The sequence below is a fragment of the Canis lupus genome, chromosome 7 (assembly GCF_048164855.1).
Source record: "Canis lupus baileyi chromosome 7, mCanLup2.hap1, whole genome shotgun sequence".
Taxonomy (NCBI): Eukaryota; Metazoa; Chordata; class Mammalia; order Carnivora; family Canidae; genus Canis; species Canis lupus.
In genome coordinates, this window is record NC_132844.1 from 65,402,321 (window position 1) to 65,419,910 (window position 17,590).

General features: G+C 48.4%; 1 protein-coding gene across 9 annotated transcripts in view; it reads left to right on the forward strand.

Annotated features, from left to right (window-relative positions):
• BTBD9 (BTB domain containing 9) overlaps positions 1-17,590 on the forward strand; it is a 410,681-nt gene that overhangs the window by 385,766 nt on the left and 7,325 nt on the right. For 6 of the 9 annotated variants that reach the window (XR_012034323.1, XR_012034326.1, XM_072833183.1 and 3 more), the window contains one exon: positions 4,025-4,103. Coding sequence is in view for 6 of the 9 variants with exons in the window: in XM_072833183.1 (XP_072689284.1) it covers positions 4,025-4,103 (79 nt within the window). In the remaining 3 variants the exon portion in view is untranslated. Of the gene's footprint in view, positions 1-194; positions 4,104-6,230; positions 14,225-17,590 lie in introns of those variants that run through there. The other 3 variants (XM_072833186.1, XM_072833187.1, XR_012034324.1) reach the window with 3 other exon arrangements.

The following is a 17,590-nucleotide window of genomic DNA, read 5'->3' on the forward strand; positions in this document are numbered from 1 at the left end:
TCATTCCTCAAGCAGCAGCTTTAGAAAGTCTGTTCACAAGCTCCTGTTTTTCTGCCTTGTTTAGTTACTACTATGGCAACAACATCATTTTCTTCCCCTTTTTTTCTTCATATATATAGATAGTATTTCAGCCTTGTTATGGGTGGAAATCAATCAAAATTTCTAACTTTTTTCTCCAAAAAAATTGCTTCCAGGCTTCAGCCAACCAATTACAAGGGAAGTTTTGGAACACCACCAGTTTGTGACCAGTGGGACCAATGTACCATTGACACTGTTCTCTACTTAGTTCATGGAAGGATAACTGATCTCCCCAGAGAGACCGTGAACCTCAGAAGGGAAAGCACTACATCTTACATGGATCCCCTGTGACACTCGGGTGCCCGGCTCAAGAGTATATTCAACAAATGCTTGCTTAATTCCTCCAAAGCCCAGTTGCCTTGTCTGCCTCCAAGAAATGGGTGCTGATGGGAGTGCCATGGGCACCCCTGGGAACACCTGCAGTCATCAGTAAATCACATACTAGCAAACTTGATGACTCACAGATGAGGCCCAGGAAGCAGTGTGTTTTGTCCAGATTCATTTGGCAGTATGGTACTTGTAGTAATAACAATACCATCTATTTTTTTTTTTAGTACTTTAGCACTTAACACTTTTTCTAGATGTTTTTATATTTGTTAATGTATCTAATTGTCACCAAAAAAAAAAAAGTTAGGTATTTTTATTATCTCCATTTTACAGATGAGGAGACTAAAGCCCAGAAAGGTTAAGTAGCTTGTCTAAGATCACCAAGCTGGTATAAAAGGGCAAACCTGAGATTCTCATCCAGAGCCCATGGGTGTCAACCAGTGTGCCAGACCACCTCTGGTTCGTAAAAGGCCAGGCTTAAACCCACTGTCTTGACTGTCACTCCCCTCAATTCCCCACCCAATCTGCCCAACTGGAAATATTTTACACAGTAATACAGTGGTGGCATTTTCGTTTGCTTCATGTCATGTGATCTAGATTAAACCTTGAGCAGTAGGCAAGATAGGAACTTTTTAAAAATGCTTACTTACATAAACACTCTACCAAATTCAGACAGTACAGAAAAGTACAAAAGTCTAATAAATGTCTCTGGAAGTGCTTTGATCCAAAGCTAAAATCTTGATTAATATTTTGGCAAACATCCCTAGAGATCTCTCTCTCTGAGCACATCTGTGTATAGATATATATTTACAATCTCCCATACCTGAGACCTCCCTCTAGATGTGCTCTGTAGGAGAGTGGTGCTATTTCTGACAGCACCTGGCAGATAACACCAGAGTTCAGGAGAGGGGAGCCATTCATCTAGTGGAGGGCCCTACCTCCAGTGCCAGCCTTGGGACTTGAGTCCAGGCAGGGTTTTCTGCTTTGTCTTACGTGCTCAAAAGCAGAGACCACATGCATTTCTGACACCGGTTGCTCCTGTTTAGGCACTTTCTCCCATCACCCAGTCTTGGCTGTAAACCAAGTGGGTGCCACACCCCTGAGGCCCCACCATCTTCCTGGGTGTATTGCCCCCTAAGGAAGGGGTTCGGGGTATGTGGTGAGGAGGGATGTTTTACACAGCTCTCAGGAAAACTCAGTAAAGATGGCAGTGGAACCTCGCAGGGACTGCACAACAGCAGTAGCTTGCTGGCCCTGTGAGATCCTTGCTCAGACAGCCCTGCTGGAGTTGTACAGTGATGGCATATGTGGCCCCAGCATGATGAGGACTTGAAGTTGTTTGGAAGAAGCTGAGGGGAAGCGGGATCTGGTATTTGGAGAGGGAGAGATGCCCATTACCTCATCCTAACCAACATCCCTTCCTACTGATATTTTGTTTTAGGGTTGGTATCCAGTTTTGCTGAAAATGAAATCATCTTTGAGCTCTCAGGCTGTATTAGTGAAAATGAACTCTAATGTGATTAGATATTAATGCAATATAATGGAGGATTGGTATTAAATTGAGGCCTTCTGATCTTATTACTCCACAAATGCTCCCTCCTGCTTGGGCTGCTGCCCTGGCAGCCCTGTTTCCCCAGGCACGGGCAAGGGGACGGAGGTGCCCAAGCCCTGAGCCCACTACGGGAGCCTGGCTCTACCCAAGGCGACTCCCAGGGAGACCTCCCTTCCTTCCCTACCTTGGGTTCCCTGCCATGTTGTGGGGTTGTGGGGCTCCCCCACAGGGGGTTGGACCTCAGGAGGCATCATTTGGATCTGCCTCCACTCTCAGAGCCATGAGCATGTTGTTGAGGATCATGAGCTTACAAGTGCCAAGTTTTACCTCCACGTCCAGAAGCACTTGAAGTTTTTTATTGATAGGCATGAAGCTAGAAATCTAAGAAGAAAATCTTCACCTCTTCCACTCCCAGCCCCTCTGCACCCCAGTCCTTTCTGTGAAACTGACTTGAACATAATAGTTGTCAATGGCTGCTATCACTTGTCCTGGCTGTGTCTCCCTTTCCTAGAGGGCTGGTCTGAGAAGCAGGCGGTGGCCCAACCCTGGTATGTGTGTAGCTTCCCTTCAGAGCAGGGATGGGCTTCTGCTGCCCCATGCAGCGTGGGCCCTTTGCCTCCCTTGACCTGTGGGAGGAAGCATGCCAGTCTGTCAGTCACACAGCTTAGCTCAGAAGTGACAGGTAGGCCAGTGGGAGCCCAGGCCCAGGGTTGAAGCCCCACAGGCCCTCCTTTGTAGGCCTCCTCCAGCCCACAGGCTGCATCCCACCCAGCAGATTCCCCAAGGGAGCCATGCAGGTCTGGGAGCAAAACCATCTTCCACTGAGAAAATGAACAGGGAGCACAGGCTCTGGGGATGGTCAGATGGCATCACCTTCGTGTATGAATAATAGCATTTTTACAACGAGAGTGATTTTTCTTGTGCTGTTTCCAGAAAACTGCTTTCAGAGGCACAGACTTTGCACACAGGATGGTAATGACTTTTTAATGACCTTAAGGGGCCTGGGTGTCCAGGCAGCAGTGAATCAATCTCAGTGGGAGGCTCATAGTGAGAGAGAAGATGGAACACCTGAAACCAAAGGGGGAAAAAACAAACCACAAATACATATATTTTCTTTGGTAGCATTACTTGGTAATTAGACAATTACAGGAAACAGCTTCCCAGCAGCTGGCATTTCCACTGTGTGAGCGGAGGAGGGATGGCAACAACTGTGAACTCCTCACATTTATTACAGAAAATATTATTGGAGTTTACAGTCGTGGGTGCCGTGCTCTCCTCCAGTGCATTCTGATGAGCTGTGAGTGCTAAACCAGGAGCAGAGCCCCTCCTTTCTGGGTTTGTGTAGGGCCTGCTTGGCTGGGCTTTAAATGAACTGGCTCTTGAGTCCACCCAGAGACTGGCTGGTCCTGAGAAATAAGCCCTTGGTAGGGATGTATATGGAAGCAGGAAAGGGGTAGAGGTAGAGGCCTGTGGAGAAATCACCCCTTCTTCCCCAGGTGCCATCGCTTGCGTGGGGGCAGGGTTCAGACAGAAGAACCTAGGGTTCACAAAGCAGCAAGTGGCCCCCTACTTCTCCCTCTCCTTGCCTTCCCCCTCCCCACCCACACTCCTGCCCTGGTTCAAAACTCTCCTCCCAGAACCCACCACGCCTCTCAGAGCTGAGCCCATCCAGCATAGCCCCCTGAGGTAGGTCCGTTTCACAGATGAGGAAATGTATTTTATGAACCCCCACCAACCTTGATCACTTTTCTCTTTGGCTGTGCTCTTGTCCCAATATGAACTTTGACTGTGCTTTGTGTCTGTTTAGGGGGAAGCCTCATAAAAATTCCAGTTGCCTTCATAGAAGGTAGGAGCACTCTGAATGGGAACACTAGGTACAGACTGCCTCCCTCAGGCACACAGGAGGTGGAGGCCCATTCCCTTCCCCCTTCGGTCAACCATCACGGACCTCCTGAGGATGGAGGACAGGAGCGCTCCCTCCTCATCATAGAGCTCCTCCTGCTTTGTGCTGTTGGCCTGGTTCACTGTCCCGTCTGACCAGACAAATGGTTGTGCTTCCTTTCACAGGTCCTGGCAATCTGTAACTTTTGAAAGACAGCCTGCCTCCTTCATCCGAATCGTTGGAACACACAACACAGCAAATGAGGTAAGGGTCTCCGTTCATGAGAGACACTGTGTTATTTCACGATGTACAGGTAAATGTTACATCTCAAGTTAAGTGGAACTGTTTGTTCTCCCTGCTAATGGCCTGTTGTTTAGACAGCTTGCTACAGAAGAAAGTCCTGCTCCTGCACAGTGGGGATATCATTATCATTTCTAGATGTCTCTTGACTAGGAAATGAAAGCCAACTCCTATGGCTTTGCTTACTCCCACCAGCCTCCCTGTGGAATTGGCAACCACAGAGCCCTTGAGAGGTCACACACCCTGTCCTCAGAGTCTTCTGCCCTCCGAGACAACAGCTATTTTAGAGGCCCCTTGGCCCTCTGAACATGGTGTTTAAGGAACCTCCACGGGAGCCACCATGGCAGACGATTGCTGGTTTTGTCTGACTGTCTGTTTCATCCTTTGCTAGGCAAACACATCAGTGTTTACAAATGGGCCTGTTCCTCCCCTGGTGCCCAGGCCTAGGTCATTCCAGTGGACCATGCCATTTGTAGGTGTTCCTTCACTTCTGGATTTAATGACAGAAGAGTGGGTGTGTTGTTCCCCCCATTCTGGGCACCCACAGGGCAGCAGCCAGGTGAAGGGCCTGAGCCACGTGGCCATGCTATTTTCTCTGGAATGTAAATGGCCCCTGAGAAATGCATGGGGTTCCTCTAGATCAGAAGACAGGGGACCCCTGATGGCTCAGTCTGTTAAGTGTTCAGCACTTGATTTCTGCTCAGGTTATGATCTCAGGGTCATGGGGTCAAGCCCTGTGTCCAGCTCTGTCCATGCTGGGTGTGAAGCCTGCTTCAGATTCTCTCTCTCCCTCTCCCTCTGCCCTTCTGCTCACTTGCACTCATGCATGCATGCTTTCTCTCTCTCAAATAAATAAATTAAATCTTTTTTAAAAATTAAAAAAAAATTTTTTTAAAGAAAAGTGCCCTTAGTGAATAGAGAAACCAAGACACTTGAGTGTGAGGAAGGGCACTATTACTAATTATACCAGGATAGCAAGTGTAAACCAGGGCTGAGCCAGACACACCTGGACTGTCATCCCCTCGACAATATGGATGCCTAGTGGGCTTACAGAGGCACATGGGCATTCACTCACACCATTTTTAAGGTGAGACTAGAGTCAATCAACATCAGTTAATTACTTACCTTCTCTGCTCTTTGAGTGGGTATTGAGTGAGCACTAGTGGCGAGATGCTGTGTCAATCATATGGCCACCCTGTTGACTTCATCTGCTTATCACGCCCTTGCTTTTTATGCAGTCGTGTGTGTTTAGTGTGAACCTCTGAAGGACTGCTGGTTCAAGACAGGAGTCATAGGAATCAGTAATGCTGAAACCCAAGGGTAACCAACCATTCTACAGTTTCACCTTAACATGATCTTTCTCAGATTTGTCTGGGACTGGCTTCCTGGGCATGTGACTGGGGCAGTTGTGTGGGGCTCTACACCCAGAAGGGGGCTCTATGCTTGAGGTTTAATGCTCACAGGCACCATCTTGAATTCTTCAAAATTTTACCTATGAATTGTTTTTATAAGAGGAGCCCCATGGGACAATGAAACATCCACCAGGCGCTGGGAGCCTCGGCTCTCACACAAGCCAGCCTCTGCCCCCTCTGGCCTTCCCAGAACAGATTCTCAGCCACCCACTCCCTGACCCCCCCGTGCCTGGACCTGGCCAGCCTCCCCCGTCTTAGCCTGTCCCATGACTACTGCTACCTTTCACTGTTTGCAAGGAGGGTCAGGGTCTAGTGTGAATCCCACCTGAGTCACAGGATAGGCCCCAGGTGCCTAGGACGGTCCGCCCTGGCCTCAGGAGTTCCCCTGCCCACAGGATTATAACATTTAGTAACAAAGGAAAACTTTGTGTCGTGTCAGGAGAGAAATCATGAGAGGAAAGAAAAAGCTTTTTTCCTGCTTTTTGAATAAGAGGCTCTATATTTTTATTTTGTGCTGAGCCCCGCATATTACATAGCTGGCCCTGGATTCATGTATTGTGTTTGTCAAATCAAAATTCTCCAGAGCACGTCAAGGTGTTTCTGGAGAAACACAAAGCGCATTTTAAAAAGTGAAAATATTATTATAATTTATATTCATTTCACCTTTTTATTCATTTAGAACAAAAATGATACATGCCTACAATGTGTTTCTTGCAGAGAAGAGCTCATAAACAGAAGCCTGAAACTTTCTCTCTTACCTCTTCTAAACAAACCTGAAAATTATAGAAGTAAATAAATTGATATTTTTTAACACAAAATTAAAGAACTCTAAACATCAGGTCAAAAAAGCACCTCTTTTTGGATAAGGTAACAAAAATAAATTTGAATCTGTACTTAATATATATTTGAGCCCCAAACCAAATATCATATTTTTTCTTTTTAAAAATTTTAAATTCTAGTACAGTTAATATACAGTCTTATATTAGTTTTAGGTATACAATATAGTGATTCAACAGTTCCTACATTACTCAGCATATTTTTAAAATTCTGCCAATAAGTCCGAGTTTTTCTTGCAACTTAAACTTACATTAAGCCATATGTTGATTATGTATCAAATCAGAAAACAATTTAAATTTATCTTTACATAATACTAGATCAAGGTAATATTTTTCATTTGCAGTCACTTATTTCTTATGTAATATCTTAAAAAAAAAAAAAAAAAAAACCAAAACAATTCTGCCTTTAATTCCTCCATGGGACTCTGCAGTTAGGTTTTCCAGCAGAAGGAATTCTAGTCTGAGAAGGCCAAGGAGCACTGGAGTGAGTGTGATGAGGGTCTCTCAGGGTTTAGCCCCAACACTATCACCGCAGTGACCACGTGAAGAATAATTTCCCATGACAGAACCCTAGAGTTGGAATGCAAGAATTTCTCTTCCTGGGTGAGTTTCCTGAACCATCTGTGCAGGGAGCTCCAACCACATCAACCAGCCCATTTGAACACGTTGACCAGTAGGTCACTAATTAACCGGTGATCCGTTGCTTTTGGTTGATGAGCAACTTGCTCAGCTGCCTTACTGAGTTCCCTTACTGTTTGGGGAAGAAATCCTCAATGTGGTGTTTCCCACGGGGGAACATCTTAATCATAAAATAAATAATGAACGGGATCATAAGACAAGACCCACAAACTGGTCTTTCTCCAAACACATTAGAAGACACGAAAGTGCTGAATCTCCCTGGGTATCAATATAGCAAACTATCATAAAAAAAAAAAAAATATATATATATATATATATATATATATATATATATATATATATATATATAGCAAACTATCAAAGAGAAATTTCTTTTCTGGGGCATCATTTTGGACAGAGTAGCAACTGTCTTAGAGAACAGCGGGAATGTGTGTAAGTCAGTGTGATGGCGATCAGAGATGTGAGAGACAAGGTTGCTTTAGGGGAAGGGGGATGACGAAGTCTGGTGGAGCAGGACTCCTGGGGGAGGCAGCTCTGGAGGAGAGCTGAGGTGGCACAGACAGCCAGGGAAAGGAGGCGGGGGGCACACTCAGGGGGGTCCAGGACAAGCCCAATCACTAGTCCTATGGAAGCCAGAACCCTGCCATCAATCAGAATATTGGGGTCAGGATGCCTCTTTCTCGCAGTTGAGGGTAGTATAGGGAGAGGCAGGTTCTCTTCAGCCTTGTCATCGTTTGCCATGTGACATCAGTGGTCTCCATTTAGTCAGAGTGAGTGTTACCAAAGGCTTTTGGTAATTTCAAGAATCGCAAATGGAATTGGTTGTTGGCATGTGTGGATAACAGAGAAATGTGGATAAATAACTTGGCTGCATCCTCCATGGAAGACTGCTGCAGACACGGCCCCACTGGGAGGAGGTCAGACAGCGGATGGCAGGGATGGCAAGGAGAGCGTAGCCTGTGACTTGAAGAGCATTCGGAGGGGTGGTGGTTGGGCTGCGTAGGCAGAAGGCCGAAAGCGGCTGCACAGTGTGTCAGTGTTGGAGGGTAGGGGGTTGCTACTGGCAGCCAGGCAGAGGTGGTACTGGAAACTACCCCGACCTCCAAATCCCGCCTGCTGCTGGAATAGCAAAGGCCTCCCGGGCTAACACAGATTGCAGCTTGCCCAGTGTAGACGTGTGTGTCCTGCCCCCACGGCCAGCCCTTCCTGGTGCAAGGGCCCTGGGCAGCAGCCACCTGTTAATTTCCAAGCTTCCTGCCATCGGGCTCCCAGGTGACAGCAGCCCCAGCCACCGGGAGGTTCAGATTTCTTGATCACCTGTTTTGGCACGCTTCTGATTGCCTGCGGCATTTCATCCCTCTCCTCTGGGAAGTGTCTGTCTACTGCGGGCATCTATCTCTCATCTTCCTTTGTGAGCACCGCAGCAAGGAATTCATTTCATTTCTTAGCTACGTTGGCGACTTCTGTCAGTAAATGTCCCTAATGCTTACCTAACAGACTCCACCACTTCCTTCCATGACCTCCTGCCCCTTGTGTACTTCGCATCATCCTTGTCATTTATCTCAGCTTCTGAGAACATTTTCCTTTCATTCCCCTCCAGTGTGTGCTCTGTCACCCTCCTCTGTAATGTCCCCTGCACCTGGTGGGCTTCTCACACGACTCATGTGCCTCGCCTTCACCCTCGGACACCTTTCTCACACCTCTTTGCGCACTCACAGTGTCTTCTTTGTCTTCCTGTCACGCCTAGCGCTAGATGGCAGACACATGTCTTACAGCACAGCTGCCCTCTCGTCCTGCTCTCCTTCGGTTGCTTCCATTTGTCTGACTCTCCCTGGGGCCGGCAGCCGGATAGTCCTCCTCGGCTCTTCCCTCAGGCATGGTCTGCCTGTCTTCCTTGCCAGTCTGGTGGTCACGTGGTCATTCAAGTGTGGTTGCCCATCTGCTCCAACTGCTTATCACCTCTGAGTGCCTAGGAGGCAGACCTTGCTTCCTCACTGATCCTCTCTTGTCTGAAAAAGGGTAGAACCCGGGCCCTGTGGACGGCACTTCATGGCAGATCCGAAGCCACAACCCCAGTCACCGTGGCAGAGCCGGGCTGGGTGGGACCCTTCACTCCCGTTTTATTAATGGTCATAGCAGAGCCACGGAGGCGCATACTTCCACCCTCAGAGATCAGACTGGGTCCACAGGGGATCTGTCAGGGGATCTCTGAAAAGCAGCCAGTGTATTAAAGGGAGCAGAAGTTATACCTGTTTCTCTTTATGGCTTTTATGGAAGCCTGGGTTTGAGAGCAAGTTCTGGAGTGATTTACAGTAGGCAGAGAGCTGAGGGGGACAGGCAGCCCCTGGGAGAACGAAACGGTTGTGGGGAAAATGAACTGTCTGCAATATAGAAAGGCTGGGGTCCTGCTCACTAGAACCCATGCGAGAGCCTTTGCCAAGTCAGTAACAGAAGTTGAGGATGGAATTGCCAGTCTGTCGGTTGCTCTCAGGGCTCCCTTTCACTCACTGAATTTATGTAGCTGAGGGAAGAGGCTGTGTCTCTTTTATCTTTGTATCCCTGGCACCTCACACGGGCCCCGTGCATGTAAGCATAGAGTGCTTGTTGGCTGGTGAGGGAATGAACCCTTCAGTCTGTCCGTCCATCTCTCCCTCGCGCATCAGCCAGACATGTAAAGGAAAGGATTTAGTATTACAACCTCTCACCATTGAGAGCCTGTGGCAGACTCTCTGTAGTTGCACTGAAGAGGTTCTAAAACCAGACACTTTTGTAAGTGGAAAGGTAAATATGCCACATCCCTCAGCATGTCCTAGTTTAAGACCCTTATTATAATGATTATTCTTAATGTAAATTGTTATAGCAGCTTGAATTTACTGAGCACTTACTATGTGCCAGGCCCTATTCCACGCCCATTAGGCTAATTACACTATCTAATTGGCATAGGTGAAGTAGATCCTACTCTTACCCACTTTTTAAAAATGAGGTAACTCATTACCAAGTGGTGGCAAGGATGAGGAACAGCAGGGAGTTTGCATCCTGCTTCGTGGGAATGTAAACTGTGGTAGTCGCTGAAGACAACAGTTTTGGGAAGATCCAATAAACTTGTACATGTGCACATCTACCCTAAGACTAAGCATCTCACACCTGTGTGCATTCTCTAAGGAAGCTCTTACACATGTTCCAGATACAAGAATAAAAATGCTTACAGCAGCACTGTTCATACCAGTCCCAAGCGGGACACCCCCCAGTCGTCCATCCAGGGACAATGGATAAGCCAAGCATAGTACATCTTCCAAGGAGCTGTGGTCCACGGGATGAGTACCACACATGTCAAAGGAAAGAAGCCAACATTATATTCATATAACATCAGAAACAGGCAAAAGTAAGCTATCACATATAAGGATGTGGATACAGGTAGTAAAACTTAAAAAAAAAAAAAAAAACAAGAAAGCAAAGGAATAATTATTATTAAAGCTGGAATTGGGGATCCCTGGGTGGCGCAGTGGTTTGGCGCCTGCCTTTGGCCCAGGGCGCGATCCTGGAGACCCGGGATCGAATCCCACATCGGGCTCCGGGTGCATGGAGCCTGCTTCTCCCTCTGCCTGTGTCTCTGCCTCTCTCTCTCTCTGTGACTATCATAAATAAATAAAAAATTTTTTAAAAAATTAAAAAAAAAAAACAGCTGGAATTGTGGTTCCCTCAGGGTGCAGAGGCTTGGCTCAGGAAGGGCCGGCCACGTAGAGGGACCAAGGAACACCAGCAATGTTCTGGGTCCTTGACCCTGGTGGAGTTTACGTGGCATTCACTATGTAGTTATTCAACAAGCTGTATATTTGCATTTCATGCACTCTTTAGTGCATGGTTTTCACAGTACAAATGTTTTAAGCAAAAAGCAAGGTTTGATAAGGAAACTAGAGCTGAGCGATGCTAAGTGATTTGCCCAAGGTCACCTCCCTGGTGAGTGACAGGATTAGAATCCAGGCAATTGGTCCCTTAAAACATCCAGGTTCCTCTGTCTCCCAAAAAGACAGAACACATAAGTGAAGCCACAGAAATGAGCCAGCTCTGCCCTGGCACAGACTCGGTGAGCAGAAGGCTCCTTTGGGCACACTTCATCCACCAGCCCACCCACATCTAGGAGAGAAACCAAGGCAGGGCCCAGCCTTAGGGACGTCGCAGCTTTGTGCCTGGTAGAGGTCAGCCACAGGACCGGCTCCAGCGACCCTGTGGAGAGACAGTCGTGGTGGAGACCGACGTGCAGGACGGTGAGCCCCAGCAGCTCAGCTGAGGTGGGCAGTGCAGGGGCCGCATCTGCCGAGTGGGTCAAAGGATCCTGGCCCCGGGGACCAGAGAGACGGAACACAATTGTGTCGTGGGGACTGTGGCCGGGTGTGGGGGGAGGGGGCAGACTCCTGTGCACACCCTGTGCTGCTGTGCGGGGAGAGCAGTGAGCTGCCGAGCCGGCAGCAGCACAGAAAGTCCACACGTGGCCTCCTGAGCTGCCCTCCAGGACCACTCATCGCCAAGCCTGGAGGGAGGCAGAGTTTATTTACGGGCTTCTGTCAGGCCAGTGAGTGACCGTGGGTCCCAGTGCCACAGTGCCATCTCGTTCCCATAGCAACATGTGGCTCAAGTGAAGGGGGAAAAAAACACAAAAACAAGGAAAGGGACTCTTTTTTTTTTTTTTTTTGGATTTAAAACAAAAAACTCACTCACTCCTGGCCTGGTGGTAGTTATTTCCCAGACATTTCCCCCCGCCCCCACTGGGTCTGGTCACATCATCCCCATCTCCCCTGGGATTTCCCCTTCCAACATCCTCCAGGGGCTGTGCTCTAAGCCCCCAGAGGAGGTGTACCTCAGAGCAGTCATAGGCTGGCTCTCAAGGCCAGGATTCCTGGTCGGTCAGCACCAGAACTGAAGACTCAGAGAGATAACAGAGCAAATGGACAGTGAGCCTCGATGCCCATAAATAAAACGTGTTCAGGAGTAGAAATAACCAACACAAACCAGGCTTCAGGTGGCACCTGGATGCCCTGTGGGATATATGCAAGGCAGGGGTGGTATTCGCAGGGGCAGGACTGGGTATGGGCCAAAGACAAGGGAAGCACAGGAATAGCAGGGCCTGAGCACGGGACAGGTAAACCAGCCTGGCACCTGTGAGTTTGCCCAATACTACTACAGAGGCTTTGCTCAGGTCCCTGCTTCACTGCCCTTCTTGAAGGTAGAGATGGTGTCTTGGTATCTTGTGTGTCCCAGCATCCAGCCCTGTGTCCCCCACACAGGAGCCCCTCCATAAATCAGACTGAGAGCCAGGGCTTTTGTGCAGGGTTGTGAGGGAAATAAGCTTTCAGGAATCACTTGTGACAATCTCCATCTGATGAGTAAGGAAGAAGAGAAGGAAAGTAGGGAATGAGCAGAGGAGGAGAGAGGGGAGAGTGGAAGGAAGGGAAAGCTTCATGGAGTATGGTCCAGGAGACCCCAGCACTGGTGCCAGCCTCACCCCCAAACAGCCCTGTGATCCTCAACAAGTCACTTCACTCCCTGGCTCTCAGGACACTTGCCTTTAAAATAAGGAGAGTGAATTCAGTCTTAAGGGTTCCTTCCCACTGAGACAAAAAAGCAGGAAAATATTTCATTTGTAGCATAATTATAAAAGAAGACCTGGGGATCCCTGGGTGGCTCAGCGGTTTAGCACCTGCCTTTGGCCCAGTGCGCGATCCTGGAGTCCCGGGATCGGGGCCCATAATGGGCTCCCAGCATGGAGCCTGCTTCTCCCTCCTCCTGTGTCTCTGCCTCTCTCTTTCTCCATGTCTATCATGAATAAATAAATAAACAAATCTTTAAAAGAAAAGAAAAAAGACCTATTATAGGCATCTTTATTTTTAAATGTCTATTATAAAAGATTTGCTTAGGCAGAGAAAGGGGGAGCAAATGCCATTGTTCCAAACACTCCACAGACCTTCTGCATATTGTAGTGGAGCAGCAAGTACTTTACACCAAACTACTGGCCCAGGAGGAGGTGCCCACAGAACCTGAGCAAGTGAGGCCCAGGAGCCGCTCCGCAGGGAGACAAAGGGAGACATCTGGCTTATGAGGATCATCTCTAGCCATGTCCCACTGCCAAGCCAACAGTTAGGAGCTGGGCCCACAATCTCCGTGCAGTTGGAGCTTCTGGACAGAATAGACACATGTCACCTGGATGAGGTGAAGACCTGCCCCACACAGCTGGGGTGACACATGCTGACCTTCTGGGGGGAGGGGGGCGGCACAGACAAGCTTTCCTTGATACCCTCCAGTGGGAAGGGGGCCTTGGTGAGGCCACACCTACCAGGTTCTACCTGGGAACTGGAATGTTTCCCCCTTTTTTTTTTCTTAGGTTTTTTTGTTTTTTCAAAAAACAAAGATACCTCTAACACTCCAGGGCCAAATTAAGTATGATGAGAGAGTAAATGGTTCTCCTGGAACTCTGGAGTGTGCACATGTTTAAAAAAAAAAAGTAACTAGGGATTGCAGGGCTACCTGGAATGATATGTATTAGAAAGGCTAGGGACACCTGGGTGGCTCAGAGGTTGAGCGTCTACCTTTGGCTCAGGGCGTGATCCTGGAGACCCAGGATCAAGTCCCACATCAGGCTCCCTGCATGGAGCCTGCTTCTCCTTCTGCCTGTGTCTCTGCCTCTCTGTGTGTGTGTCTCTCATAAATAAATAAAATATTTATAAATAAATAAATTAAATAAATAAATAAATAAATAAAATCTTTTTAAAAAAAAAAAAAAAAAAACTCTTTTTCCAGAACCTTCCAAGCTGTAAAGTTCCAGGGATCTGTGGGAGCCCTGGCCTATACGAATATGGGAAAGTAGCATTGGAAAGCTTAAAAACTTGCCATACGTAAGCAGTGTCACCAAGAAGTATACTCTTGTACCTATTAGAATTAAGTAGTTATGCAAAATGGTCTGGGCATCCTGTTACCCCTAAGCAATACTGAAAAAGTATTGTTCACAATCTGAAAATGTCTCCCTCTATGGGATCCCTGGGTGGCGCAGCGGTTTAGCGCCTGCCTTTGGCTCAGGGCCGATCCTGGAGACCCGGGATCGAATCCCACGTTGGGCTCCCGGTGCATGGAGCCTGCTTTTCCCTCTGCCTGTGTCTCTGCCTCTCTCTCTCTCTCTCTCTCTGTGACTATCGTAAATAAATAAAAATTTTAAAAAAATTAAAATAAAATGAAAATGTCTCCCTCTAAAAAGGGTGTCTTAAAACAACGTTCTGGGCTATTCAAATGAACACATAACAGAACTTCTGCTTATAAAAAGGGGTGTTTTGCTGGAGACACTTGGGCCTCGTTTTTATTTTTATTTATTTTTTTAAAATTTTATTTTTTATTGGTGTTCAGTTTGTCAACATACAGAATAACACCCAGGGCTCATCCCGTCAAGTGCCCACCACCCAGTCACCCCCACCTCCCGCCCACCTCCTCTTCCACCACCGCTAGTTCGTTTCCCAGGTTTAGGAGTCTTTCATGTTCTGTCTCCCTTTCTGATATTTCCTACTTATTTTTTCTCCTTTCCCCTTTATTCCCTTTCACTATTTTTTTTTATATTCCCCAAATGAATGAGACCATATAATGTTTGTCCTTCTCCGATTGACTTACTTCACTCAGCATAATACCCTCCAGTTCCATCCACGTTGAAGCAAATGGTGGGTATTCGTCATTTCTAATGGCTGAGGAATATTCCATTGTATACATAGACCACATCCTCTTTATCCATTCACCTTTCGATGAACACCGAGGCTCCTTCCACGGTTTGGCTATTGTGGACATTGCTGCTAGAAACATTGGGGTGCAGGTGTCCCGGCGTTTCATTGCATCTGTATCTTTGGTGTGGGCCTCATTTTTAAAGGAAAACATCCCTGCAGTCTGCAGAGGGACTCTTAACCTCTGCTCCTGAGGTGAGTGTAAGAAAGATGTTCATTGTCACCAGCATCAGGACCCGTTAGCACATATTGACCGTGGAGTGGGTGCAGGGTGCCACCACAGCAGATGCCGTGAAAGTGGAACAGGCAGTCTTCTGGGTGGTATTACTCAGAATCCGTGTCTTTGTGTCTGACTTATGGGCAGATATCACTGAGAGGTGGTATCTATTTTATAAAGATATGTCACCTTGGAAATGCAAGTCGAAAGCTTGGGTCAGGAATCCTATTTGTATTGGCTGGCATGAAAGCAGTCTGTGAAAATTACTCAGGAGAAACCAGAAAAGCAAAGTAGAGCCATGGATCAACATGTATTAAATTTTCCCAATTTCTACTACAGTTCACGGTGGACTCTTAGTGCAACCTGGGAAAATTAGCAGAGGCTTCTCTGCTTCTAAGACTCTTGCAGATCTGTCAAGCATACCGTGCTTGGGGAGACCCTGTAATGAAAGGCAGCACGGCCAGCAGCCAGCTGTGGGGCTAGCCTGGTCACCCAGAAGAGGTTGGTGCATCCGTACACATCCTTTCCAGGTGGCTCACGAAGGAAAGAACACCCCAGACTATCTCAAATATGTCAAGAATTATGGCTCCCAGAGAGGAAAGGCAAAGTGATAATAAACAGCAGCTACAAAAAAGGACACCCGGATAGTGACTAAGGCTGTGTCGGATCCCTACACACGACTACATTCCAAATTAGCCAGTTCCTCTCGGGGGATAGATCCAGAGGCCATTGACGCTGGTTCAGCGAAGGTGCCCCTTTGTGAGCAGCGGCAATCAAACAGGCTAATGGGATACATGATTGCCGAGAAGGGGACGGGAAAATGATGCGGCGGCGGTGGTAATGGTTTTGCATAAATCAGTAGTGCGACTCTGCCCTGTATGCCTCATTCACTTTTGGTCACATCCTTTCTGAGGGGTATTGCAGTGTTGGGAAGGTGTGCGGGAAAGAAATGGAATTTCACAGCTTCTGCGCAAAGAGAAACTCCGGCAGGACCTGGATGTTCCCCCTAGAGGGAGGCAGAGGAGCTTAGTGGTGATGCCAGCAGGTGCACACTTCAGGGGGCACCCTGCGCCCCATGGCTGGAGTGAGGTCTCCCTGAGCCCCTGGGTACCTCCCCTGCTTTCTGTGTGAGCAGGGCGGAGGCCTGAAGCCTCTCTTCCCGTGGGCACTTCTTCAAGGGGTAGGAGGCCACTTTGGGCCCTGCCCCAACCGTGTGGGCCCCAGTTCCTCACAACAGGCTCCCTTTCTGCCCCGGCTTCCTCTCTGGGTGACCAGGCTCCCAGCCTGGCATAAGCCAGTGGTGCAAGAGCCCAGGACCTTGCATGGTGGCCAGTTCATGCGGCAAGTGGTGTTACCACCTACAGTAGAGCCAGCAGGCTGTTCCACAGAGGGGTGAGCGGGCTCGGAACTGCTCAGCCCCAAGGTAGAATCCTGCCACCTGTGGGACCCTGGGCACACTGTGGCCTCCTTTGCAGAAAAGTAAATTCATATAGACAGGGGAGCCCCTGCTATCTCCCCCCCCTCCCCCCGCCACCACCACCACCCTGCTCAGCACCTGGTCAATGTCTGTGCTCAGTGGCACTTGAAAGTTAAAAAAAACGGAAACAGGAGAAAGATCTGAAGGTGAGGACAGGCCCTCAGAGGTTGGCTGAGGCTGGAGCCCCCTGGGACCCTGCGGCCACCACCTTCCTAGCAGGCCTCCCAGAGAACCCTTGGAGCCACTTTTCTTTCCTGTGCAGGTCTCACTGCATCTGTTTTCAAGTTCTTACCTTCCTTTAAAAATGATTCTTTCCTGTGTATCCCAAACTGCTGCTGAAGTCTACATCAGGTGTTTCAAGGATTAAGGGTTTCTTTCCCTACCTTCTTCCTTTAGACACTTTTCCCCCCTTTAGACATTTTATTTGTCACTATAAAGATGTATTCCTTTGGAGTATTTTTAATTTAATCCTTTGTTAAGAGTCACCCCGGTCCGGAGCCTCTGGCCCCCTGCCCGGGTCTGGCCAGATCCTCATAGTGTTGTCCTGAGCCATGCCCCCACTGCCACCCACCGTGTACCCTCCCCTCCATCATCACCCTGGGCTGGAGAGCTACAGTAGCCTCCCCTCTCCTGCTGCGTCAAGGGCTCCCTCCTCTGGCCTTTCCTGCTTGGCTGCCTCAAGCTTCCCGACTCAGCTCAGGTATCTCCTCCCCCAAGAAGCTTCTCCAACTGCTCCAGTTGGCCTGTGACCCCTCTATACCCTCACGGCCTCCTATAGGCCCAGAACCACTTACTCGTCCACCAGTGTGTGAGCTGTCCTTACTGGGTGGTACATCCTCTGAGGAACCAGGACCCACATGGTGAGCGTGCAGGGGTGCCTCATAAAGTTGTGGAGTGAATGAAGAAATGAATGAATACATGCAGACCTCCTGACCTCCAAACGCCAGTAACCCAGTTCCTCTGGCTACTCCTCCTACGGCTGTGGGGTCCCTCTGCCCTCTGTGCCTGGCACATGGAAGCACCCTTCCTTTCCCTACTGCTGCCCACTCTTTGCCTGCTCGTTCTAACTCCCACTACACATTTTACGTGTTTGTTGACTCCAGGCCTTACCCATTTTTC